Raw genomic sequence first — 27,721 nt, 5'->3', positions numbered from 1 at the left:
TGACGAAATATCTGGACTATATGAAAATCCCAGGCCATTTGAAGTTCATCTCGTTTGGTCTAATGAAGACGACCTGTTCAAACGGTGCACAAGGCACGCGCAGGTTGTCAGTGAATCGTGAAGGTGTTTTGGGAGATGTCATGTTGTTGAATATTTTTAACTGACATACGGTTGTTTTATCTTTAAAACAACGCTTTTTAATGTTTAGGACCACCGATTTGTGAATTTTATTAATTAACTCGATGAACTTTATTGCCAGATACCCTTTTCACTGTTTGTTCTGGGAAAAGTGTGATCATCATCTAATCTCATGAATATTAATTGACGTTATACAAATTTCATGGATATGCTATCAGACTAATATAACTGCGTTGCTGTCTTGAATATATGCACAATAAGTCAACGTGGTTCTTTCATTCATTCCTTCTATCATCTGCCTTAAATCCAATGAGCAGCCTATCGCACTTATGGAGGAATGGAATATTGTTCTTAAAGTTGTGTATACCACATTACTTTACTTATTACATATATATGCATTTGAAGAATGAACTTTTTCATGCAGTTTGGCATATAGAGACGACTTGATTTATCGACTCCACTTGGACTTTAATGTTCAATTTCAAACTATTATATTAAAAATAGCCTTTCTGTGTGATGCTTGCTCAATGGAAAATTCAATGATGTAGGATGCAGGGAATGTAACCTTGAATAATAATTCCTGTTTACTCTTGGAATTTTCTATTGACTTTTTTTGTGTGTGCAGGAAATAGATCTAGTATTCGCTGCCACCTTGAAACCTAATAGGACAAATAAAAATGTATCTCACACACCACGCTATCTTCTCCCCACCAACCCCATGCAGCTCCCATCCTCATTTCCTCCAGCTCTGTCTCTCCGTCTCTTACCCTGACAGTTGTACATTGTTCAATACTGTATTCTGCCATTCATTAGAAGTAGTGGACATCATTACATGTACTGTATACTGGATCTGTTAGACATCATACCAATTAAAAAAGAACAGCTCATAGATGCAAACAAAAATAACAGCCCTTTGGTTCCACAAGTGTTCTGAAGATGTTAGTTCATTGTTCTAACAATAAAACCTAAAAACAACATTCCTTGAAAATCAGATATTGGTCCCATCTATAACCAAAAAATAACCAAATGGGAAGCGTTAAGGGAACCGCTCAAATGCCCGTGTTATATCGCTATTTTGTTTTCAATCAAGATTGATGAAAACGCAAATTTTAGTCCTCAAAATGTTCTGGGAATGTTAGTTTATGATCCTTAAAAGCCCAGAAAGAATGTTAGATATTGGTTTCACCCCAAAAAATAACCAAATGGGAACCGTACATTAATTGGGAACAGCTCAGATTGTTGTATATTTTGTTTTCAGGTAAGATCGATGCAAACACAACAGACTTTGGCCCCCGAAATGATCTGGAAGTGTTAGTTTAAGGTTCTAAAAAACCTAAAAAGAACATTCTTAGAACGTTAAATATTTGGTCCACCCAAAAAATAACCAAATGGAACCTTATAGTAATGTTAGGGGAACAGCTCATATGCCCTTGTATATTGTATATTTTGTTTGCAGGCAAGATCGATGCAAAAACAACTAACAAATGTTGGTCCCCTAAACGTTCTCGGAATGTTATAGTTCTAAAAAAACTAAGAATGTTCTTAGAATGTTAGATAAAAATAGTGCAATACACTAACATCAGGAGAACCGCTCATGTTGTATATTTTGTTTTCAGGCAAGATCAATGAAAACACAAGTAACATATTTTGGTCCCCAAAATGTTATATGAATGTTAGTTTAAAAACCTAAAAAGAATGTTCTTAAAATGTTAGATATTGGTTGCACTCCAAAATAAATAACCAAATGGAAACCGTACACTAACATTAGTGAAATGTTCCATGGAAATTGTTCCCTTGAGGTGAATAAAAAGAAGAAGAAGAAAAAAACATCCATCTGTGTGCATCCCAATCAAATAATAGCTGCAGGTTTTAACTGGGACGTGTTTGAAATGACCTTTTGAGCTATCATTCCCCATTCTTTGCTTGGTGTTACATGATGGACTGTCTGTTTCTTACATGTAATTATGTAATTCTTACATAACTGCCAAATCAATAGACAATGACATGGTACAAATCAAATTTATTAATGTAGATAGAGAAACAAAGAGTTGGCAACCCCAGAGGCTGTTTGTTTTGTAATGAGTTGTTGCAGTGTGCCAGTGAATTGTATAGTTCACATAGACAGTGATGTTAAATAATTATACTGAGCATTGAGTACATTAATGAGTACGCATCGCATAGCGTGACATTGTGTTGTCCTGAGATTGTTTACAGCACAGAGCCAATGATTGTCCTGCAGGCCAGTGAGAGACTTCAGCTAATCTGTTTGTGATTGCTTTTGCCCACAGGATATTACAGTTAGTCAGGGGCTTCAACAGGGGGTCCATGTTGGGATTGTAAACAAATCTCAAACAAAAGATTTTATTGGGTGTACAATAAAAGTTGCTGAAAGTTAAGCTTTGCTATCACAAAGGGAAAATACATTTTAAAAATTAAATATATTAAATAGAAAACAGTTATTTTAAAATGTAATAATATTCACAATATTAATGTTTGTACTGTTTATGATTTAAACAAAAGCATGGCTTTTTTCAAAAACATAAAACATTGATATCAAAACTTTTAAACAGTAGTGTAAATTCACACGTTTTTGGTTTTGAGTGTGTGTACATAAAAAATAAAAATACAAAAAAATCTTTATTTTAATTATTTAAAATTATTTCTATCCACCAAGGAGTCCTTGCACCTGCACAAAGTTTTAAATAGTTTGTGAAGCTTGATAACCAGAATAGAAATGCTGCTTAACAGTTACATCACTGTTCAAAAGGTTGGTGTCAGTAAGATTTTGAAATATTTTTGAAAGAAGTATTTTATGTCCACCAGGGATGCGTTTATTTGATACAGTAAAAAATAAAGTAAAACAGACATAGTGTGAAATATTATCATTTATATTAAATGTTTTCTATTATTCCTGTGATTCAAAGCTGAATTTTCAGCATCATTACTCCAGTCGTCAGTGTCACATGATCCTTCAGAAATCATTCTAATACGATGATTTGCTTCTCAAGAAACATTTCTTATTATTATCAGTTGAAAACAGTTGTGCTGCTTAATATTTTGGTGGAAACAGGGATACATTTTTCAGGATTCTTTGAAGTATAGAAATTGTATAGCAACACTTGAAATAGAAATAGAAAAAATATAATTTTTTGTAACATTATAAATGTTTTCACTGTCATTTTGAACAATTTAATGCATACTTGCTGAATAAAAGTATATTAATTAAAGGACAAAATAAATAAATGAAAGAAAAAAAAAACAGATAACAGGTTTACATAAAAGAGTTTTAATTGTTGATCACTTTATTGTGTCTCGTCTGCACATAATGTTAGTCTATTTTTCCAAAAAATATGAAACGATTTTTATTCAGCTCCCAAATGGTTGAGCTAAAATAGCAATTGGATACATTATCTCTTGTATAGCCATCTTTGTTAAATAATGTGAGGAAGTTGGGCAGTGACACCATAGTTTTTTTACTATGGGTGCAAATAGATTCATTTTACTGGTTAACTGGACCAGTTTGAACATGTGATTTTCGATACCGATACCGATACCTTGACTTCGAAACCGGTTCCTGAACGATATTTTTTTCGACACCAAATTTGTGAAATGTAACAAATACAATAGTTACGATAACAAATCTGTGCCTCGTTGTTATTACATCCAGTTTCATCCTGGAATCAATTTAACGGGCTAATAGTTTGCTCCATGCTGGATGTGGAAATCATTGAGTAATTCATGGTGTAATAAAAAGTGTTGGCTTCTTTATTGTTCTCTTAACTCTTGACATGTCATTACATTGTATACAAGGTTAAGATGGCCACGTTGCTATAGTTACAGGGGTCACCGTCACGCTATGTGGCGAACCAGTAGTGTTGTTTTGGAATGACGTTTTCAGGGTTCAGTGTAACTCGCATTCCATTAGGAATAGAGTCGGTTGTATTGTCAGTGTCACACTCATTTAATGCAGGTCATTTTTTGGAAATTAAAAACCCTGCTTCTCAGAGCTTGTCTGGAATTAAAATGGTTGGCAGAACAAAAATAAATAGATCCAACTGACGAAGTAACACATCTCTGATCTGTAAATATTTTGCTCTCCTCCATACATAAACATAAGGACAAATTTATTTTATCGACCAAGTAAACACAACCCGTGCTTCAGTTCAGCTCAGCGGTGGGACAGGAGGTGGATATAAACAAGCGCTGGTTCTGGTAATAATATTGTGGAGCTGGTGAGCACCATGGAGTCTTTGTTTCAGCTCAGATAACATATTGCGCCTGACTCAATACACAATACACGTCTGTATTGTGGATACGGAACACAAAATGTGAACTTTTGGTGTCCACTGTCCAGCTATGGATTTTCAGAGACAAGGCAACTGTACTGCTTAAAGTGAAATCAAAACATCACAAACTACATGTTGTGTTAGCAATACTGGCTAACATGACCAGTTTTGATGGCTTTATATTAAATGTTATATTCAGTATAGGTGGTGGCTGGAGAAATTAAAATGTAAAATATAGATAATCACATCCCAGCTTATCTGTAACTTTCCCTTTACATGATTACAGTTCATACCTGCTTTTTATAAACTACGTAAAATAAATTTCCTCCTAATTGAATCCATCTGTCCAATCCACCCTATGTTCTGTTGTAATTTAGCATAAACTAATCTTTTATCTTAGGAAAATCTGTCCAACAAATTGAGTACCACCACTAAATTAGAAACTGAAAAATAAGAAAGTGTGGAGCAGAAATGTAAATTGGCTAATCAAGGTTCTGCACAAGAGGCCAGGCAATCATTTTTCACCTAGAGCATAAAAACTGCATGCAAGTGAGATAGAATCCATTAAGACCTCATTACTTATATCCCTGACCAAAAACTTCAAGTAGGCTACTTTATTTGGGTTGGAAAAGGCTAATAAAAGGCAAACAGTATATTGTTGATGATTTAGGCCATCTGTCTGTATTATGAAACCCTGGATTTTATTGAAGGTAATGATGCACATGATAATGTAGAAAAAACAAGTCAATTTACTTGTGAAAGGGTTGGTTGACCACTCAATTTAATGTAATACTGTATAGTGTAACTAGCTGGGGATCAAACCAGAGGCTCTCAAGCAAACGTCCAAAGGGGCCTTAAGATATAAAACAAAAATTAAAATAATAACTAACTAAAAACCAACTAACAACCGTTTGAAGAACCAGGGTTCCTATGGTCTTGCAAATCCTGGATAATTTTATGTTTAAAAGTTTAATTTTAAAAGTGTGATTTGGAAAAGTTTTGTTAATTGTTAAAATCCTAAAACTCCACTGGTGTGTCTATCATACATAGGATACACATTTTCCTAGTAATGCCGAGCTCAAAGATTAAACATTTTAATTTTTTAAATATTGGTCACACTTTAGTTTAGGGATCCAGTTCTCACTATTAACTAACTATTAAGTATGATTTTTGCCTCAGTAAACTCCTTATTACTGCTTATTAATAGTTAGTAAGGTAGTTGTTAAGTTTAAGTATTAGGTATTAATTATTTAGGGATGTATGTCATGCGGAATAAGGCATTAATATGTGATTTATACGTACTAATAAACAGCCAATATCCTAGTAATATGCATGCTAATAAAAAACTAGTTAATATAGTGAGAATTGTACCCTAAACTAAAGTGTGTGACCAAAATATTTTATTAAAATAAATTTTTAAAAGGTTGAGAACCACTGCCTTAGACACTAGTCTTAATTAGTCACTAGCCCCCATACACTGTAAAAAATTAAACCGTGATTTTTACGGTAAAAAAACGGCAGCTGTGGTTGCCAGTACTTTACCGTCAAAAATACGGTAGCAACGTTATTGGTTTTACAGACTTAACTTAAAATTTACAGTAATAAACCGTAATTCATTATCTGATATAATGTGAATTTAACGTCCTATTGAAGTATTAATATCTGTTTTGTACCATAATACACTGATAACCACCAATCACAGCAGTGATGAGTCACATGATCAATCAAAGCTCATCACAAGCAGCTCTTCCACAAAAAAGTTAATACTATAGAAGCTGCACAGTGTCATTCACACAAACATTAAACACCATCATGGTAACACACATGAAATTTTAAAAATGCAATAAACATTAATTTAACAACATTAAATGTAACATAAAACCCTAATGTACATAACTGATTAGAACAAACTAAGAAAACTATGAAGAAACATAGTTATTTTAACAAAAATAAATTAAATTATACAATGAGTTGTTCTTTTTCACTTTCAAAAACTGTAAATTTAATGGTATTTTACAGTAAAATTACATTAAATGCACCATTAGATCTATCACAGTTATTTACCGTATATAGTACGGAAACTTTCTGTTAACCAATTAACAGTTTTTCTTTTACCGTTAAAATCACGATAATTTTTTACAGTGTAAGACACTAGCCCCCATAGTCTTAATTCGATTATGTCATTCGCAATGCCAAAAGCTGGAACTTTTCACTTTTTGTATCATTCTACTCGTCTGTGTTTGCTCGCTGTTAGTGTCTGTCTATTAGGCCTAATGGTTGGAATTTTTTAGTGAGTCTTTCTTATATTGTTACATCAGTAGATGTCTTCATGAGTGAGCCATTGAATCATTCATTCAACCAATTCATTAAAAAATGCTGATTCATTCCCGAAAATAAACTTTGGTGAAGTAGTTATTGAATCATTCACTTGATTTGTACAAAAACACTGACCTGGTGTCACGGTTCTGTTGCAGCTTCGTTTGGAGCTGTTGAAACAGATGAAGTACTGTAACTAGAAATTGTGTTTCTAAATGTAAGTTACAGAATATTAACTTCATGTTTAATGAACTGTTGTATAAAAGCATTATCAATCAGCACAATCATGCTGCCTTCTTGTTACTCCAATGACCCAAGGTGTCATTGCTAATTCTAACTATGCTTTCGAATTATTAACAGAGGCTCTGACTCATCTATTGAACTAGCACAACACACAAGAGATTCTTTGTCACTTAAACTCCTTTGTTATTCCTTGTTTATTTAATACTTGCAGCAGCTCATGTGATATTGCTTTAAAAAGACTTATCTTAGTAGGAGTAGCTTTAATCCTATCATCTTGCCTTGTTACTTGCAGTCATAAATCAGTATGGTTGCAGCCCAAAATAGATCAAGTCAAGGTCAGGTAAGTTTTTTGAACATTCAAGCATGAAAACCTATACTAGTAGACCCCCATAACAAAATCAAGACTTTGTAAAAGGGCATAATAGGCCCTCTTTAATTATGAAATCGTGCAAAAAAATGCAGGTAAAATATAGTACAGGCAAAATAAGTATTTCCATGCCATAGTTGGTTAAAAGAAATGATGCTTGGAAAAAGGTTAATGTTTAAGCTGGACAGGGATTTCAAAGGCAGGGGACAGAGCCATCTGGTGTGGCTCAGGAACACAAAGTCATACAGTGTTCCAGTCAGACTTCTGATCTCAGTGCCAATTATGAGACATTGTTATGGCAGCGTTTGAAGACTGTGATTCACTGTCATTATCTGACTAACCTAAACTTGAAGAAATCTGCTACAAGGATAGGCAGATATTATTAACAAACTACTGTATATGCAACGATTGCAAGTAACCCAATATTAGTGTAACAATTTTTCTCAACCATATTAGTCTATTTCTTCTTGTTCTATTTCTATTATTAAAGCAAACCAAAATAAGGTAATTGAGAAGTGATTGTATACAAACTTGTCCCACATGGCACCCTAAACACTCGAGGTCTTCCTACGAGTCCGCACTTCCGTGACGTAGCGCCGCTTTGACCGTCGGGAAGAAGTCTGCTTGGAGCTCGCATCCGTGCGGGCTCAGCAAAAGTGCGCATTGAGGGCGCATATCGACCGCATAGGGGGCGCTCTCGAGCATCCTAAAATGACTAGGCCCTGTCCCAAATGGCAAACTTTATATGCACTTTAGGTCTTGTGGACTTACAATGGCTGCCGTGTGCGCGTGTCCGTTATGTCCATGAGACTGTAGTGTCCCATGTGTCATTTTAGGTTTCAGAAAAGCCATTGTAAATCCACAAGACCGAAAGTGCATACGAAGCGTGTTATTTGGAACAGGGCCGTAGTCTACCTAGAGCCAGCATTTGTGGAGTCCGTGGGCTTTGGTAAATCACAGAAAGATCAAAAGGATGCTTATGAGCCAAAAGGGACACCCTACAGTCTCAATGGAAACATGTAAATGTTATTGCAAGAGCACATGTGCAGATTAGGTGCACAGAGAAAAATATATACATATATAAATATAGGGACCATGACCATAACGAGACCATGTTTTCCATCATACCTGAAATTAAGTTAGCTAAATTAAACTAGCTAAATTAACTAGCTAGTAACTAGCTGACTAGCTTTATAATATCCTAGCTAGATTGCTTAAAGTTGTTTATGGTTAACTAGCTTGCTAAGATCAGAAAAAGTTACCAGACATTACCAGACATTAGACATCTGCTGGGCCTAGTTTTTACAATATAAAAAATATATAAATGCTTGCATCATTATGAAATTTTATTTGCAACGTTTTGATCAATCGACCTTCCTCAGACATACAACACACACATGAATTAAATATAACATTTCTACATTTTTTTAAATTTATATTGGAGTTTTCTCCGATGCACATATGAATGATTCAGCAATGCCAGGCACTATATTTACTGTTTGGGCACAGCTGTTCAAAAGATATATGATCAGATTTTGGTAATCAAATTGGATAAAGTCTTGAAAATTGGTTGTAAAAAAAAACAAAAAACGTTTTCTGAAACTGGATCATGTAAGTCTTGTTTTTTTATCTAAATCAAACCATCAGTATCTGTTGTGTCTAAAAGATCGTCTGATCCTGGATAGCAAAACGTGGGATATTCAGATCCAGATTATATTGATCCAGATTAAACTTTTTGAACAACTGGGCCCGGAAGATGCAATATATAGGGTATTTGCTCATGTGCAAATCGGTTGTAAAATGGTGCTTGGCGGGTGGTCCATTTACTTTTCATCTGTAATGACATCATTTAACACCCAATGTGCGATTTTCAATATGTTGTCAGATTACAGTTACTGACATTAATTAGAAGCTTTAAAAAAAAAAAAAAAAAAAAATGCATCAATACATGGGTCTGCTTGCCTGTGTGCAACAGTAAAGAGCCTAAAATAGAATAAACACCCATTATAATCAGCAAAGCTTTCTACACTCAGTTCTGTTGATTATAATGGGTGTCATTATCCTGTTTCTCTGAGCAATCCAGTGCTGTTTCATCGAGCTGCTGTCTTGCAGTATAGATATGGTTCAGACTGTATCGAGCACTAAAGAACTTTCCACCAATGTAAGAGTGACAAGCGATTTATTGAAACATGAGGACAGGTGCTATCATGTGCAAAGTGTCAGTCAGTGTACAAATATTGAACACCCAAAATGTTATTTTATTATTAAAAATATATAAAATATATTTATTTTGAGTTTGTTTTTGCAGTTTCATGTTATTTAACAAAAGAAATGAATAGACAATAGTGACTTTTAATTTGTAAATTGGCTTAGTGGAGGGTTTGATGAAGAATTATGCTAATGATTTTTTTTTTCTCTTCTGGCTACAGTTCACAGCATAAGTCCATTTGTATGCCAGCGGAGAGTCCCAGGAGACAAAAGAACCTTCTGAGCTGTAGCTGTCAGCTGAGAACATGAGGAAGAGCCGGAGTGTTTTGGCAGTGACACCTATTGATGTGAGACATTTTACTTTTGCGCTTAAACATGAATAGAAGATGATGCTACGCAGTGCTTTTTCTGTCTTCTTCACTCCAACACACACAGAAGCCAATGCTATTTAGACGTTTAGCAAAATCACTTGTTGGTTTTTGCCCTTTGTTAACTTATACACGTACAGTATGTTACATGAAGAGATACAGCCAGGTTTTCTGTGCAATAACATGTTATGCTCTTCGATTTCAAGAGAAAGAACTAAAACAATCAACAAGCTCTAGGCAAGCATGACCACAAGAACATAAACAAGCAATTAAGTACACACACATACACCCACACACACATACACGCATTATTAATAGCTATTTATGAGGGACATGGAAAGAGATGGCAGGCACCATAAAACCTTAACAGAGAAAGGACAGAACAGAGATGAAAAAAAGCAGTCATTTGTGTTATTCATGTTTTTAATTACCTGAACTCTGCTGGTTAGGCTTATCGTTTTACAGTCTTTTAATTCTAATTTACATAAATTATATTATTTACACTCTGTTTAAAGGAGGTGTTTCTTCCCCTTAGTATTTCATCTACATTTAGGGTTAGGCTAAGTCATCGTAGAGATGAAGAAACTGCATTCACTACCCATTTTACTTCCAAAATGTCGGCAGAACTTTTTTCTTTTGTCCTTCAGGAATTGATTAGATTCGGAAAAGTGCTCCCAGTAACGTTAACAGAATGTTTGTTCATCTGGTCTTTAATAATGTTCTTAAAACATTAGCACAAAAACATTATTTATACATCATTCATGGAACGTTTTTTTAAAGTCCCTCTGTAGTCAATAATTTTATCTCGTAAAACTCATCTTTGATCACCAAAATGACATATTTAAGCGTTTTTTTCTTGAAAAAATTTCTTCATGCCTTAAAATAGCTTTATTGTAACTGTACACCCTCGCCTCATTTAGTATACGTTGTTCTATGAATATGCAAATTAGCCCCACCTCCACTCACCCACACCAGCTCAGAGATCCACTCGTTGATGGTCACACATTGACGTGATTGGTTACAAGGTATGTGACGTCAGAAACACCAGCGATTTCAAACCGCGTTTTTTCACTGCAGTTTTAAGGGGAAAATACTCAGCAATGATGCTGACTTATGAATTTGCACATTGTTTGTCTCAAACCATATTAAAAACACCACATAGGCATATAAACAACATTAAAAACTTGATTTTCTCCACATGGGGACTTTAAACGTTTTAGTTGGATGTTCGTCTAGCATTTTTTAAACGTTACTACTTGTTTCAGAATGTTCAGAGAACATTCATAAGTAATGTTCCCATAATGGTTGCAAAATGATTAAATGGAATTTTACCTTAATGCTCACATAACCAAGAAAACATTCAGAAATAGAATTTTCATCAATTAAAGGGAACATTAGCAAAACGTTTAAAAGAACATGGGTCACTATGACAGTTATTCAGGTTGGAGTGGAGGACTTGAGTGATTTTGGTAGATTGCAAAGACAATTTATTTGCTTTGGAAAAATGTGCACTAATAAACTGTTCACAATAGGACCCAATAGATTTTTCGAGTAAATTTGGTCAAAAGTGATTTCATGTTGACTTTATTATGCAGAGGCAACTGTATTGATTCCTCAGAATGTTAAAACTGTCACTCAGTGATGCTGTCAAGACATTGCTCTGTTTATTTAAATAACCCAGAGCTTCTGGCTCAACCCATGGCATGTCTTTGAAACAGAACAACCGGTTTGTCTGAAAAATGATTGATGTGACTGTAGGTTTGGTGGAAGCAGCACTGAAAGTGTTTGGGTAAACGGTTATTTATTCTCCATCTGGTGTAGCATTAATTACACAGAAATGACATACATGACCTTTAAAAAAGGTTGTACTCAGTATTAACATTGTTCATTTGAGGTAGCTTTCAGCAAAGCCTTTTGGAGATGGAGAATTCATGAACATCCAAGTTCTGGATTAGGTTACTGTATATAGAAGAACAGTACCTTCACTTGTTTGCAAGTATGTGCACAATAAAGGGAAGTAATGAGGTTGATATTGATTGTCGGAAAAGGCTATTCTCACCCTTTTTCGCTACCACTCAATGAAAGCTTGACCCTCACCTCTCCTGCCTATGATTAACATCCACATCTTCATTGAAATCCTTTTCTAGAACAAGTGCATCTGATTAGAGTGGAGGCTGAGTTTGAGCTTTTCTGCCACTCAGATGTAGAAAGACTGCAAACATTTTTTTAAACACACACACTATTCATACTGCGTTTATAGGACTTTATACAATCGTTCCAGGGCAACCATGAGGCTTTAATGTACCGCCTGTATTATGATGGTGGTTATCAGTACAATAAGGAAAAAAGCTAATTTGGGAAGTTCCAGTTGAGCATATTGAAGTATAGAGTATATAAGTCAAGTCAACTCACATTTATTTATATAGCGCTTTATACAATAGAATTGGTTTCAAAGCAGTTTCACAGTAATAAACAGGAAAACAAAAGTGTTAATGTTGCAAAATTCATCATGAAACAAATTCAATTTCAGCTGTAAAGTAGCTTTACCGAAGACAATAGTGTCATTATTCAGCTCATTTTAGTTCAGTGTTGATTCAGTTCAGTTCAATAACACTGAACAGTGAATAATCCGTTATGAAATTATTAACATTAAAATTATATCACTTAATGAAATCTAAAGTTATAACTTGTAAAATATACAGGTACCGTATATAGGTACCATCCTGTAAAATCTGAAACATTGTCAAAAAAAAAAAACTTCCATTATTTTTACTGTAAATTTAACGGGACATTTTTACAGTGTACAATAAACAGGGATCTAAATATTATTTCACCGTATTATTTGTTAACTGCAACAGTGGACATTTTCACAGCTGGACAAATAGGTTGCATGTCTGCCGCGAGCTGTATTTGTCCAATCAATGTTATTGACATTTTAAATATGCAAAAATAGAACAGAAGTCCAATGTACGATGAGAAATCATTTAAAGTGTGTTAAGCCAATGTGATACTCATATTACGAGATATAGCTCAGATTCCCTTTTTTGATTGAAATGAACCACTAATAATAATAATAATATGAGCTACTTACGAAATTTGTATTTCAAAGAGCACACAGTTATTCGTCAATTTCTCACTTGACACATATCGAAACATTAGTAGTCTGGTTTTACAGTTCTGTGAATGTGAGGCAGAAGGGTGTGCGCTGTGACTCTCACATGACCGCAGGAAGAGGACATGCTGCCCATCTGTTTCTCTAAGCTACAGAAGAGAGTCTGTTCTGTCTCTAAGGGATTTATTGACTTGTGCATTTACTGTTTCCCCAAACTGCAGGGCATAAAGTAACACCATTATTCCACTCTTAATGGGCAGCCACATTTTTTCCACTTTAAATACTTGAAGTGGATTTTGTGAAGCCCAAAGGAAGCCAAGCATTGGTTTTCTCCAGTTGTATCCAAACCCAAGACTCTATCCTCCCCTCTTGAAACACTGGCTGTGCGTGTTTACTGACAAGCCTTGTTGCTTAACCCTCAATCAAACTCATTATTAAAGGAGTCAGAGTGGTTGCCAAGGTAACTGATCCTCCCAGCGATCGTCCGGTCTCTGGACATAGTGTTCATGTATATCTCTATTTTTCTTTTATGTATTTGTTTACTTATTTATTAGATCAGTGCCTATGGGCAGTGTTACCCTTCAGCATGTTCCTCTCAATTTAACCAATGGAAATTTCTCATTTTCTCTCTCGTCCTCAATGTTGTTCTCATTCACTCCAGAGCATAGAAGCCTTCAGGGCTTTAATGCTGTCTGAACTGAGGCAGCATTACTTGTATTGCATTGACTCCACTGTTTGTAACATCTGTAAAGCATGACATAATTATTAGATGACACTTCATACACTTCTCATGGGAGTCCCCTTTCCTTTCAATTAATTTCCCCTCCATTAATTGGGCCTTCTCATTTATATGAAGTCATTTTTTCCATGGCCTTCCAATGTTTGTGTATTTTTTAATGCTTAAAGCTGCAGTCTGTAATCTTTTTGGGTTAAAAATTATCCAAAATAAATTTGAGCAAGTACATAACCACCCAGTGTTCAAAACTATCTGCTTGCCTTAGCTTGATTCAAAACGGTAAGCTTGTAATAATGTTTTTAATTCCAGTGGTACTGGTGGATTTCCGTGGGAAATTCAAGCATGTCTTTGCGTCATTACGTCACATCTGCACACATAAAGAAGGTGTCTCGGCTAGTAGGCTATATTGCATGTGAGGATGTTGGAGGTGGAGATTTATGGCCTTTTCTCACAGCACTTGATATAATTAAACTTATCAATTTGATGGCAGATCCAGAAAGGTTCAAACGACAATCACCAATGACAACTGGTGATTCACCCGTTGTAAAATGCAAAAGACTTCGGAGTGGCTACAGAAAAAAAGAGACTGCAACCGAGCCCATGCGAAAAGAAGGATAAATATCGGAAGGGTTAAATGTAGTCACGCAATGCTGATGTTGTTAACATTAAGAATTTGAGAACAAAGTATAATTTGCACGGTTTGACGTGATATGATAAGCGATCGTTAGATTAAATCAACACAATTTACTGCAATGCTTTTTTTCTCTTAGTTGGTCAGAACAAAAGTGGATGTTACTTGTTCAGACGACATTTTCCGGTGAAAATTCTTATGTAGGTCATACTTCCAAAAAGTAGAATCTGTGATTGCGAATGACAGTATCCACACCGGCGCGGGGAGTTTTTTTTTTTGGGGGGGGGGGGGGGGGGGGGTTGCTGTTACTCACAGTAACCAGAGCCATAGAGAGAAATGGCTCTCTATGGCTCTGACAGTAACATGTCATGCAGGCTAGAATTGCGAAACATTATTGGATAATTCTTATAATTGACATTTCTCTGGGCCAATCGGAATCTTAGCACTTTTTCTCTTGGCCAATCGGAATCTTAGCACTTGTGTCAGAATCTTGAAGCACACAGCATCAACTGAGCTCGCCATTGGATGAGACGCCTGGCTACCGTGTGAGTCTAATGGAAACTCACGCATGCATTTTCCTGCATTGAACTTGTTTTAGCGCCCGCCAAAGTAAATTTTTGTGAGTAATGTAGATGAACTGCAGCGCTTGTGACAGGGCGCATGTTTAACTGAAAGAACGAGCAGAGAGAGAGAGAGCCGGTCGCGCGCGCGCACACTCTCAAATAAGTTGCCTTATCTTCTCTGAAAAGCGTTCCGGACATTCAGCTGACATAAAACAACACTTTAATTAAACGAAAAAAGCTATCCAGTGATGAAATGTTTTCTGTGTTGACACAAATCTTGGATGTCCATGTCCTAACTGCTGGGATAATCACACAACGCGCATGACACGCACAATTCGTGAACTAATGACTCCTTTGAACCGATTAATTTTAATGAATGGTTAAAACAACTGATCTTTCCAACAGTGAACTCAGGAGACGTCTGAATTGGTGTATAACTAATCAGTAACACTTTACAATAAGGTTCTATTTATTACATAAATTATAAATGTATATATATAATTTATATATACATTTAATGGGGGAGTTAAATGTACCCCCTCCCCCCCTTTTTTTTTACTCTGAGGAGTTTGCAGGTCTGAGCTTTAATTTCACAGTATAACATTGCTCAAGATAATATATAAATGTATATTCTATTTTAAGACCATTACATCTTTGGCTTTATGGCATTATTTAGATGACAGTTCATGTAAATCATTACCATATTCTTAGTGAATTCATGACAAATATACTTTTGCTCAATTAAAAATTCTTAATTCATAATATGAATAATATGTAAGGACTATTCAATTCAATTTGATGGAATTTTACTATATAATTGAAATTCGTGAATCTTAAAAAGTGCAAAACAGATATTATATATAAATACTTAACAATTTCAGTAATACATACTTTTGTTCAGAAGAATGATTATTTGTTCTGGAAAATATTTTTGTATAGTAAAATTGTCAGTAACAATGCTTTTGTACAAAAAATAGTCAATACTAGGGATAGGTACAAATGTGTTTCACCACGGTCAGCAGCTGTGCATTGTTATGCAACATCAGCAGGTGAACGAATGAAGCCCTGTCACAAAGGGTCCCCAAAGCCCCTCCCCCCCAAGGGTCATCCTCACACTGTAAACAATAGTCCAACTGTGGATGGCAGGTGGGGGTCTTGGAGGTGAACGAGGAGCTGGTGATGGACAGGGAGCTCAAGGAGCCGGTAGAGGGTGACACCAAGTAGGAGCCAACGGAGGGAGGACCTGGGGACAGACTGATGGAAGCAGAGCCGGAAGAGGAGACCCAGGTGGAACCAAAAGGATGACTGTCCTGGGTGACACATCAGGACTGGGAGTCCAAGGTAGAGGTAGAGACAGGGTCCTGAAAGACCAGGGTGAAAACGGAGGGAGCGAGGACAAAGGAGGAGCCCGTAGGAATCGAAGGGGTGGAGGGCTGAGGCGCAGCCAGAGGCCTGTAAGTCTGTGGCGGATCCAGGATGACAAAGGACCAAGGTGGAGCCCAAGGGATGACAGTGGAGCCGAGGGAGAGTAGAGCCAAGGTGGAGCCGACGAGCTGACAGGCCAAGGTGGCGTCATGGGCCTGGAGGGAATCCACTTCACAAGGCTGAGCTGGTGGTGAAAAAGCCGAGGCGGAGCTGGAGGAAGCCATCGGCGAGAGCAGAGCAGAGGAGCTGAGTGGTACCAGCGAAGCAGCCGAGTCCAGGCAAGTACATGGAGCCAGTGAGAGAATGGGAACAATCAGGTGGGAAGGATACCGGGTGGGAACATCCAGGTAATTCACAGAGACAGACTGAGGAGGAGAGAGTTCAGGGGTGGGGACTGGCTCTGTGGTCCACAAATCAAAAAGCCAGCGCTCCTCTTCTGGCTCTGGGGTGGACTGCTCTGTCAACACTGACTCCAAGATGAGCCTGGCGGCAAGCTCTAGCCTCAAGATGGCTCAGGCTCCGGGGTGGACATAATGGCTGGCTCTGGATCCGTGGCTGGAGGGGGCTCTAGCGCAGGGTCCCTGGTGGGCTTGGGCTTGGGCTCTGGTTCCATGGCCGTGTCCATTGTCTGGTCTGTGGCAGAAGTTTATTCTGCCGTTGTGGGACACTCCGGGCTGAGATGATGAGTTATCCTGTTTGGAGCGGGCAGAGAGATGGCTGCTGGAGGTGGTACTGGTTCTGGGGAGTCAGAACTGATGTTGTCTTCCTTGACGACTCCCACAGTCAAGGAGGATCCGCTCACCCACAAGGTGTTAATGATGAAGTTAATCAGGGGGCTATGACCCTTCCTCATCATCCCAGCGCGCCTCGTGGTAAAGCTCAAGAAACTCCTCCAGGTACTCCTCCAGTGTACGGCCCTTTTTCACTAATCAGTCCACGTTGTTGTTATTTGTGTTTACTTGTCTTCTGACATATTTGCTGTGGTAATCAAACATGCACGAAGAATAATACTCTTTCTATAATCTTTAATAAACAAATCAAACACGCAGGAGGTCGTTGGAGAATAAGCAGGAATAATAAATAAGCAAAACAATCCGCAAAACAATGATGGCAACTGACCAGGAGTAATAGAAACACAGAGCTATATACGGGGACAAACAAAGGCAACTAAACTAGACACGTGTGAAACTAACTAGTAAGGCAAGGTTTAACCAAGAACTAAACTGAAAGGAAACACAAGAAACAGAAACAACACAAGAATGAAATGACAACCAAACTTACAGTAACATAACCCTGACAATATAGATATGTTAAATGACAACATTGTACTGTATATTCAGTTAGTCCCTATTCGTTGTTGTATAAAAACATTAAAATGCTTATGATCATACTATAGCATTGCTTTAGGATTCATGAGATCCACCCAATTCCTGCAACTGCATGCAGCTGTCCATCAACGTGCTTAATAGATTTCCCAGAGTTATAGCCTTAAACTTCTGTTGATACTCAAGCAGTCAAACAGAAGCTGTAGCTGTTCTCTCTCTCTCTCTCTCTCTCTCTCTCTCTCTCTCCCTTCTCAATTTCTGGATTCTCATCAGTTATCCCTGTTGTATGCCCAATCTACAGGCTGTGCTCGAGGAATTCCTGGTAACACTCCTCTCTTCCTGGCAATTCTAATTGAACTATAAACATATTTTGTGGTGATATATTCAGTGTCCTGCTATAGGCTGTTAAAAGAGGATGTTGTCCAGAGGCTACACTGACAGTGATATGCAATCACTGTGAGGGAGCCAGACATTAAACACGCTGTATCTATAAAGAACTGTCAGGAGATAGAGTCAACATTCTGGAGTAGTAGAAACAGAAAAGGGCTCTATATATCAGTCATGGAGCGCAATTGAGAGGCTCACTCCTAACCTAAACCCAACCTAAACAAACCAAAAGAACCATCATCAGAGAAAAACACAATTTATGTGCCAAGCTGACTGAAAAAGTATTTTTTTGTAAGTTCTCATAATGATGTGTTTCATAAAACTTGTGTGATTGTAAAAATAAGTATAGTGGGGGGAAAAATGGTGTAGAAACAATTTTCACTCTTTTTTTCACTGGCTAGTGAATTGATTGGATTTGTATATAACAGGTGGTTTTAGGGGAAGAGCTGAAAAACAAGAGTAGTTGATGATGTCAAGAAGAAATGACTTTCAGAGGCATGAACACACTACAGGATTTTGTAAACAGTCCATATTCTTTGCAATTCTTTAATTTTTTCATTTATGTATTAATTAGATCGATTTAATGGATGATCCTACTGTGTGTAGGTGCTTTCTTAAACAGTGGATACATTTTTGCTCTACTCTTATTATGTTAGGACTGCAAGGACCTCTCGGGATCTACATCTTCAGGCGCTACATTGGGCGTGGATCTATGGCGAGGCCCCCGACGGCACTCAGGAACCCTTGTGTTGCCACCGCTGTCATGGAGACAGACAGAGAGGGCCCGCAGTCCTCAAGAAGATCACGTTTCCAGACCCACGTCACTGGGCTTCATTACTCCACCACGTATAGATATCACACCAGTTCCTCCTGATAGGTAAGCTCAATTTTGAATGCAACGGCAAATACAGCATAAGAAAATTGTGTCTGCACATAAATATTTCAAGATGACACAGAGTTGAACTTTTAAGTGCTTTGTATTTTAATTTGCATTTTATTGTACTTTGCAAGATACAAAATACTACTACTAATTCTACTACTAATAACAATATACAATGCACTAAGGATTGATGAGCTGCTGGGTTCATGAATATTAATCACGTTGTCAGTGTTCGGTTGAACTGATTTGCTGAAATCAAAACGGGATGGTAATAGATGAGCGCCAGCCAATGAGATTGCAGATTGCACATTAGTTCCGCCCACTGCCAGAGAAACTGGCATTTCTTTTTAATTTAATAATGTTAATTATTCTAAAGTAAACTTTAGACTGGTAGTGTGTGTGTGTGTGTATATATATATATATATATATATATATATATATAAATAACTTTAAAAAAAGTTGAGCTAACTTAAAAAAGGCAACTTTTTAAGTTAGCTCAACTTTTTTTTACTGTGTATAGTAGTGTATGTTTAGAATTTCATAGAATGCTCTCCTTGATATAGTATAGCCTATTTAGTTATTGAATTCTATAATGATGTCAAATGCTGAATGCTTCTTTTTATAGAATTTTGTCTTGACACGGCACTCAAATCACAGTTGTCATGTTACGCGTGATGACTGCGTAACTACCTTGTGTTCTATTGAATCGGCTTGTTTCTCATTTCATTCTGCTCACTGTATTCCATCATAGCTGAAGTCATATTCCTTTGAGAACATGCCAAGGAGTTCACACTACAATAAAATGAATGACTGATTATATTTTTATGGAATATACATAATAAATGTTAGCAATTACCCCTTAAGTAATCCTGTTAAATAAACTAAAATAAACCAGTTCATGCAGACCCCATTTACACCTGGTTTTACCATCTGTTTTGGGTGATACGATCAAAAATTGTCAGCTGTGAAACATTGCTGTTTAAATCTGGTATTAACATTAACAAAATGTCTAACCGAACTCCGCCTCTCCATTCGCACCTGTCTGTCTGGATCAAGTTCATACTCCATCTAAACTGGGCCAAGTAGGCTGCACATGTAGAAGTTCCAAGAATGTTCCAGAAAGGCGACTCTTGGGAGGGGAGGGCGTTCTGAGCAGAGGCCTGACAAGTAGGCAAGAGGGGAGGATAAAGGGAAAAGGGTTGGATTGAAGCAGATTGTGACAGAGACTGAATGTAAACAGAGTCCGGCCTACATAGCACCTCAACACACACTTCTACAGCCAAACCACTGGATTTAAGGCTTAGTGCTTTCACAAATCTCTGTGTATGACACTTCCTCATGGATCTAAAACAAGATTCTGACATTAGCCCTGTCAGTCAGAGGATGGAGATCAGTTTGGACACAGGCTGTCAGTCTGATGTGAAAGAGCACACAGCTGGTGCAAGAGACTCACCTCAGAACTCCCCAGGCATGTTCAGAAAGCTGGTGGTGAATAAAACTATCCGCCAACGCAGACGCTTCACAGTGGCTGTGTCTCATACCTGGTAAGACTCAGTGTTTGCAGCTTTGTCTTGCTGTATCCTTGCTTTAATTGAGTCTTACTGTGAGCTTTTATTGAAATCAAAAGGCCTTCTTGAATATATTTGCCACCAGGATGGATGATTAATATACTCTTTAATCTAGGGAAATTTGTATCATATTTAAGTGCAGCATTTGTGCCTTTGGACATGAATGAAACCTCAAATTGTGTGGTTTATTGAAGTGCTGGTATTACTTTTCTATGGAATTGGATTTTCACCCGGTGAGCTATAAAATGGGTTAAAAAAATCTATCGACCGTCACTGAGGGCGGTATCCAAGCAATTTCTAAGGATCGGAATAGTGAAACAGTGACCGTCTGATTTTCCTGAAGCTGTGGTTACAGAAGTATTTCTCTGTAGGCGTTGTTTACAGAGATCTAAGCAATAAACCAAACCAACAAGCTCAGAAGGGAATCACATCATTACATCTGAATCAAAGTCAATACATCATTAGCTATGATCTGAAGGAAAAAAGTATACAAAATAGTATATGAAAACACTAATCTCATGGAGCATTGCAAATAATGTGATCAAATCTATAACAATGGCTTAATAAAAAATAAAAAAAACCCTTTGATGTAGCAAAGTTAAAGCTCAGGAAAGAAGGAGGCGGGAACTGGCGAACATTCAACGAAACTTTAATCTCATAAAATAAACAAACAACGAAAGTAAAGCGGCAGCCCCTCATGGATGGCTGCTGCATATAAACATAATAAAGCACAACATATATAATCCAGGCCTGGTCCTTCACTGCCATCGCTCCTCCTTTTATCCTTCCGAAGCTCCTCCATGAGAAACTCGAGACCTCGCTCCGTTCCCACAGCTCTTGGCCCCACCCTGCTTGCCCCAATTGACTTAAAGCCAATAATTAAGAGGTCTTTATTAAGTTTAATAAATTAAAAAAAATAAGTTAATTGCTATATTTACATGAATACTGTGTATATTGTATGCATGTATGTGTGCATACTGCTGTTCAAAAGTTTGAGGTCAGTAAGATTTTTTTTTAAAAAGAAATTAATACTTTTATTTAGCAAGGATGCATTAAATTGATCAAATAAAAGTGACAGTTTAAGTGTCACAATTATGTTCTGTCTAGTCTGTACCTGTTCTCGTTAGTCCCTGATTAGTTTACCTTTCTCCACCTGTGTCTAGTTAGTCGACTTTACCATGATTCACGTCTGAAATGCATGCTAGTGTCTTCCATAGAGGCTGCTTCATATGTTGTTGATGTATGTGACGTCGTGCCGTAAAGCAAGTTGTGATTCTCGCGAGATTTGTCGGGGTGCCACCTCTTAAACCTGCATTGCTGATTTTGCCAGTGGCGTCCCCCCCTGCTTTGCTATCGGGATGATCGCCCTACTACGAGTTTGTTTACCATAAATGATTTCGAAGCTGTTATACTAAGGTACAAATCTTGCATAGTGTGCCTTTAAGTTACGTTTTCTATTTCAAATAAATGCTGTTCTTTTGAACTTTCTATTCAGCAAGAATCCTGAAAAAAAATGTATCATGGTTTTCACAAAAATATTAAGCAGAACAACTGTTTTCAACATTGATATTAATAAGAAATATTTCTTGAGCAGCAAACCAGCATATTAGAATGATTTCTGAAGAATCATGTGACACTGAAGACTGGAGTAATGACACTGAAAATTCAGCTTTACCATCACAGGAATAGATTACATCCATCCATCCATTCCACCTTAACCTGTGGGTTGCAGGGATGCTGGCCACAGGCAGCGGACAACCTGGATGGATGTCCTGTCCATCACAGGACTCAAACACACATTCACCCACACCCACACCACAATTTTTTTGTGTCAAATTCAGAGAAGAGCCAGGACATTTTTTAATATAACTCTGATTGTATTCGTCTGAAAGAAGAATGTCATATACTCCTAGGATGACTTCAGGGTGAGTAAATCATGGGCTTATTTTAATTTTTGGGTGAACTATTCCTTTAAGGATTGCATTCTTGTTACTTTTTTTTTTTTTTTTTTTTTTTTTGAGCATTTACGAAATGTTTCCTGGCTCTTTAACTTGGACCATCAATCACCCAGATCACCCTAGCAACATCCTAGCTACTACACAAAACACTTTAGCTATCACCAACAACACTCTAGCACAGTGGTGAGTTTATGGGCAAGCACTTTTCACATTTGTAGAAAAAGTAAAAAATTAATTTGTGAAAAAAAAAAAAAAAAACTGTTGGGTCCTTATATTCCCTATAGAGTTTCTGCCCTCCAGATGCCACTTATGATGATTCTGCACTTTCAGCAGTAACTAGACTCTTGCAATAGCTGCCTGTTACCACACACACATACACGTAAGAGGTGGTGATAGTTTCTAGGCTCTTCTATCAACCCTTGACGGCTTTTTATATCATTCTGAGTCTGCCGTCAGACACTCTTCGCAACCTTCTGGCATAACGCCCAATGTCGTTTCTCCTAGTTCCTTTTAACCATGTCGCTCTGTGACCTATTTTTCTGTCAGCTGAGATTCATTCTCAATGTCCTTTCTTTTATAATTGATTTGCATTGTTTCTGTTCATTATGTCAACCCAAAACAGACAGTTGGTTAGTAGATATTGTTATATAACTTAGTAGTAAACTATAAGCAGTGATCTTAATGATAAATCACTAAAAACATTCCAATGTACCAAATAATTATTTTTAAGGCATTTATTTCCACAATCACTCAATATAGGTAAAAACTTCAGATATGAAAAAAATTTACTATCATGTACAATATTTATTATAATTACTGACTTATCTAGTTTTCAACACTCATTGGGACTACAGAATGGTTTAATACTCACTGTGAGCTCCTCCATCTATATATATATATAAATATATATTAAATATTAGTGCTGTCAATCGATTAAAATGAATTAACTAGTGAATCTCCAAATTAATATAGATACAGCATAAAGACAGTCTATTTGAAATATGTTTAATGCTAAATACTATGCATGAAGGCCAGTATAATCAATACCAATACTGCTACTGATGTCTCTGTTAAATGGATTTTTCTTAATTTCCTGTGGAGGAAATGAGTAATTATAGCCAATCAACATTACAGTATAATTAAAAGTCATAAATTGTAACATTTAATAGGCTTAAAAAATATTCAACTTTTAATTTAAAGGGCCCCTATTATGGATTTTTGAAAATGACATTTCATGTAGTGTGTAACATAGCTCTAAGTGAATGAAAACATCCTGCAAAGATTTAAATCTGTGCACCGTATATAAAGTTATTGTCTTTCAAAAGTAAGAGTCAACTCTGAGTCAATGAAATGAATTGTTTTTCAAACGAGTCATAAGCACTGATCTATATAATGACATGTCATTCTATATAGATCAGTGATTGACTTAATTTGTCAGGGATTAAGGAGTCAGATGAAGCTGTCCTCTTTGATGCTCCTGTCTCGCCCTCGGGACTGTTTGGCACTGGCATTGAAACGGTGGTGGACAGGTTTGCAGTGTTGACAGAACTGGGCTAATATGGTCATACATCCTGGTTCTGGTAAGAACTCTAGCTACTGCGTTTTGGACCAGCTGTAGTTTGTTTAGCCATTGATTTAGCCACTGTTTCAAATAAATACCTAGGGTTTTGTTTATTTTTTGTTTATTTGTTTATTTATTTACTTCTAATAGGGTTGAAAAATAAGCTGATCTAGCAGCTTTTAAGGTCTCTCTGTATGCAATCATGCTCTCTTTCCATGAAATGCGAAAAAACTCTAGTCTTGTTTTCTTCCAGTTGCGCTCCATTTTTCTGGCTGCTCTCCTGAGGGCCTGAGTGTGCTCGTTGTACCACGGCGTTGGACTGTTTTCTTTAATCTTCTTTAAGCTCAAAGGAGCAACTGTGTCTAAAGTTTCTGTCGCAATATCAAGTTCTTCTAAGCTATCTGGGATGCTGAGGAGATTAAACTGATCAGGAATATTATTAATAAAGCAATCTTTAGTGGCAGAAGTGATAGGTCTAACATATTTGTAACATGGAGTCGACTTTGCAGCCTTGGCTAAATGAAGTATACACGAGACTAGATAATGATCTGAGATGTCATCACTCTGCTGCAGAATTTCCACGGCATCAACATTGATTCCATGTGATAATATTAGATCTAGAGTATGATTACGACAATGAGTAGGTCCTGACATGTGTTGTCTAACTCCAATAGAGTTCAGAATGTCTTTAAATGCCAATCCCAATGCATCTTTTTCGTTAACTAACTGTATATTAAAATCACCAACAATTAGACTTCTCAGTAATTCTGAAGATATCATTATAAATTACATTAACACCTCCCCCTTTGCCTTTCAGATGAGGCTCATGTTTATAACAGTAATCTTGGGGGGTGGACTCGTTTAAAGTAATGTAATCGTCTGGTTTTAGCCAGGTTTCTGTCAAACGCAGCACATCTAGTTTATAATCTGTAATCATATCATTAAAATAAGTGCTTTTGAAGAAAGGGATTGAATATTCAGCAACCCAAGATTTATCATTTGCTCATCTTTATTATATCGTTTTTTTATTTGTTGAACATCAATTAAATTTTTACCCTTAAATGGGTTTGGGAGTTTTTTGTATTTCCTAATTCGGGGAACAGACACAGTAGCTATATGATGATATCTAGGTGAAATAGTCTCTCTGTGATGGGATTTATCTGACCTCAGTAATGTGAGACAGCTAGCAGACAGTCAGTTTAGCCAGTCTGTTTGCTTCCTGACCTGAGCCCCAATTCATGTTTGCGCTCTAAGACTATGTGCCATATTACTAGAGAGAAGAGCAGCACCATCCCAGGAGGGATGAATACCATCTCTTTTCAACAGGTCAGGTCTGCCCCAAAAACTTTTCCACTTGTCTATGAATTCTATATTATTTTGCGGACACCACTTAGACAGCCAGCCATTGAGTGAGGACAGTATACTAAGTATCTCATCACTCCGGTGAAAAGGAAGAGGGCCAGAGCAAATTACAGTGTTTGACATCGTACTTGCGAGTTCACACACCTCTTTAATGTTAATTTTAGTGATCTCCGACTGGCAAAGTCGAACATCATTAGTGCCGACGTGAATAATAATCTTAGATCATTTACGATTAGCATTAGGCAGCACTTTTAAATTTGCTTTGATGTCAGGCGCTCTGGCTCCCGGGAAACATGTGACTATGGTGGCTGGTGTCTCTATTTTCACGTTCCGTGTGATCGAATCACCAATAACTAGGGCACATTCAACAGGATTCTCAGTGGGTGTTTCACTGAGTGGGGAGAATCTATTTGTTATGGTAATCGAAACGGAAGAGCGGTGTTTTGTCCTGCGACTACAGCGTCTTACGGTCACCCAGTTGCCCTGCTTCAAGAGCTCTACATCCGGAACCGAACAATGTACAGAGTTCACAAAGCTAGTCGCATCCAAAGCAGTATCTAAAGCCCTTGCATTCTTACTATCCTCGATTAAAGTTTGGATGCGTGTCTCTAGTTCTGAAATCTTCTCCGTCAGCCTAACTATTTTACATGTAAAGCCCTCAGTGCTTACAGAGAGTGCTATAAAATACATGTGACACAAAGTGCAAGTGACAATAACAGAAGACATTACTCACCGTGTTTGTTGACTAATCCTACTAACCACAGTTGTTTGATAGACTCGTAAAAGGGGCACAAGGATTGGATGCACATGGTTCTCCAGAATGGTTCAGTAGTACTTGGCAGTGATGCACCTATCAAGCACAGTAGGGCATGCTATGATATTGCAGCACAAACCATCATCTATAGGAACCCGACCATGAAAATTTTGACTCTGTGGAGCTCCCGACAAACATTTTTAGTGGAAACAGGAGAGTCGAGGTGGAACCCATTTAATTCGGCAGTGATTTGAGCAGCTTGGTTTTATGTTTTTTGGATACAGTCCGAGTTAGTATCCAGACATCCCTTTTAGACAGCTTCCTCTTGCGTCAACAGTTACTCCTGTTGAATGTGTTTTTTCTATTGTGGAGGTATGCCTAGATACCATGGCTCTCGGTACACCACAAAGACTTGCTGTCCTAGTCACAGATATGCCAGTGAGAAATACACCAACCATTTGTCCTTTTGTGAACTCTGGTATGTCTCTGTAACAAGGTTAGATGTTGTGGGAAGGAGGCGGGAACCGGCAAACGTTTAAAGAATTTAATAACAAAATAAACAAATACAAAATGAAAGTAAAGACAGTAGCCCCTCATGGACGACTGCTGTCACATATAACAAAACACAACATAAATCCAGGCCTGGCCTCTCTCTCTCTTCACTGTCGTCGCTCCTCCTTTATGCTTCCGCTCCTCCGTGAGAGATACGAGACTGGTGTGTCGCGCAGGCGTCGCTCATTATCAATCACGCCATCGGCCTCGCGACGTTCTCTCACGGCCCTCGGCAGTAGTTAATTGTCCAACTACTGTACAGCCCTACAAAGGCAAAAGACCTTAACTTGCTAGAGTGTGGAACTGAGAAAAATTACTTTAAAGATTTTATGTTGTTCAGCCAAATTAAAGGTAGGACACTAGAAATCTGTCAATTAGATGTTTTAGTAATGAAAATGATCTACAGTACATAAAAAAATCCTGAGCTCAAACTTGACTTTTGACCCCTATTCTGAAGTTACTGTACTCTGCCTTTGTATTGTCTGTAAAACGTGAGAAGTCATGCCAAGGCAAAAGGCAGTAACTTCCACATTATCAATATTTGGTTGCTGATCACCATTTACAAAATCATTATAGTAACACCTGTATAAAATTAAGTGATCATGGCATTTATTTTGAATGATTTACAATTACTTATAGCCATCTGCTATACTGTGCTTCGGTTGCATTCTGATGGCATTATTAGACATGACACAAATACCTCCATAGAAGTAAAGAGTATCTTCAGTTGGTACACAGTAGCGTGAGAACACGAGTGTCAGAAGCGCACGTTCAAAATGACCACGATAAAACAGATCCTCGCGCACATTCGACCCGGGGACTGTTTTATAGCGGTGTTATTAGTCCCGCTTTGGCTCGACTGTATTCAGGGCGGTGCTGAAGGCGCCGGCGCCGTTTTGCCACTCTGCCAGCTAGATGCATGAGTGTTTCAAACAGGTCTGGTACCCAACCTGGGTGAGGCGGGGCGCTAGTTCTTTGTTG

The 27,721-nt window shown here is 37.4% G+C and overlaps 1 protein-coding gene across 1 annotated transcript in view; it reads left to right on the top strand.

The window, feature by feature from the left end:
- Positions 1–27,721, top strand: part of LOC311086675 (3',5'-cyclic-AMP phosphodiesterase 4B-like) — a 55,173-nt gene that overhangs the window by 370 nt on the left and 27,082 nt on the right. Inside the window, exons 2-3 of the mRNA XM_084119675.1 lie at positions 9,780–9,905; positions 18,762–18,982. Of these exons, the coding sequence (XP_083975801.1) occupies positions 9,864–9,905; positions 18,762–18,982 (263 nt within the window). The 5' untranslated portion in view covers positions 9,780–9,863. The remainder of the gene's footprint in view (positions 1–9,779; positions 9,906–18,761; positions 18,983–27,721) is intronic.

The sequence above is a fragment of the Abramis brama genome (genome assembly GCF_963993115.1).
Source record: "Abramis brama genome assembly, chromosome: 7".
Taxonomy (NCBI): domain Eukaryota; kingdom Metazoa; phylum Chordata; class Actinopteri; order Cypriniformes; family Leuciscidae; genus Abramis; species Abramis brama.
This window is presented reverse-complemented; position numbering and strand designations above follow the sequence as displayed.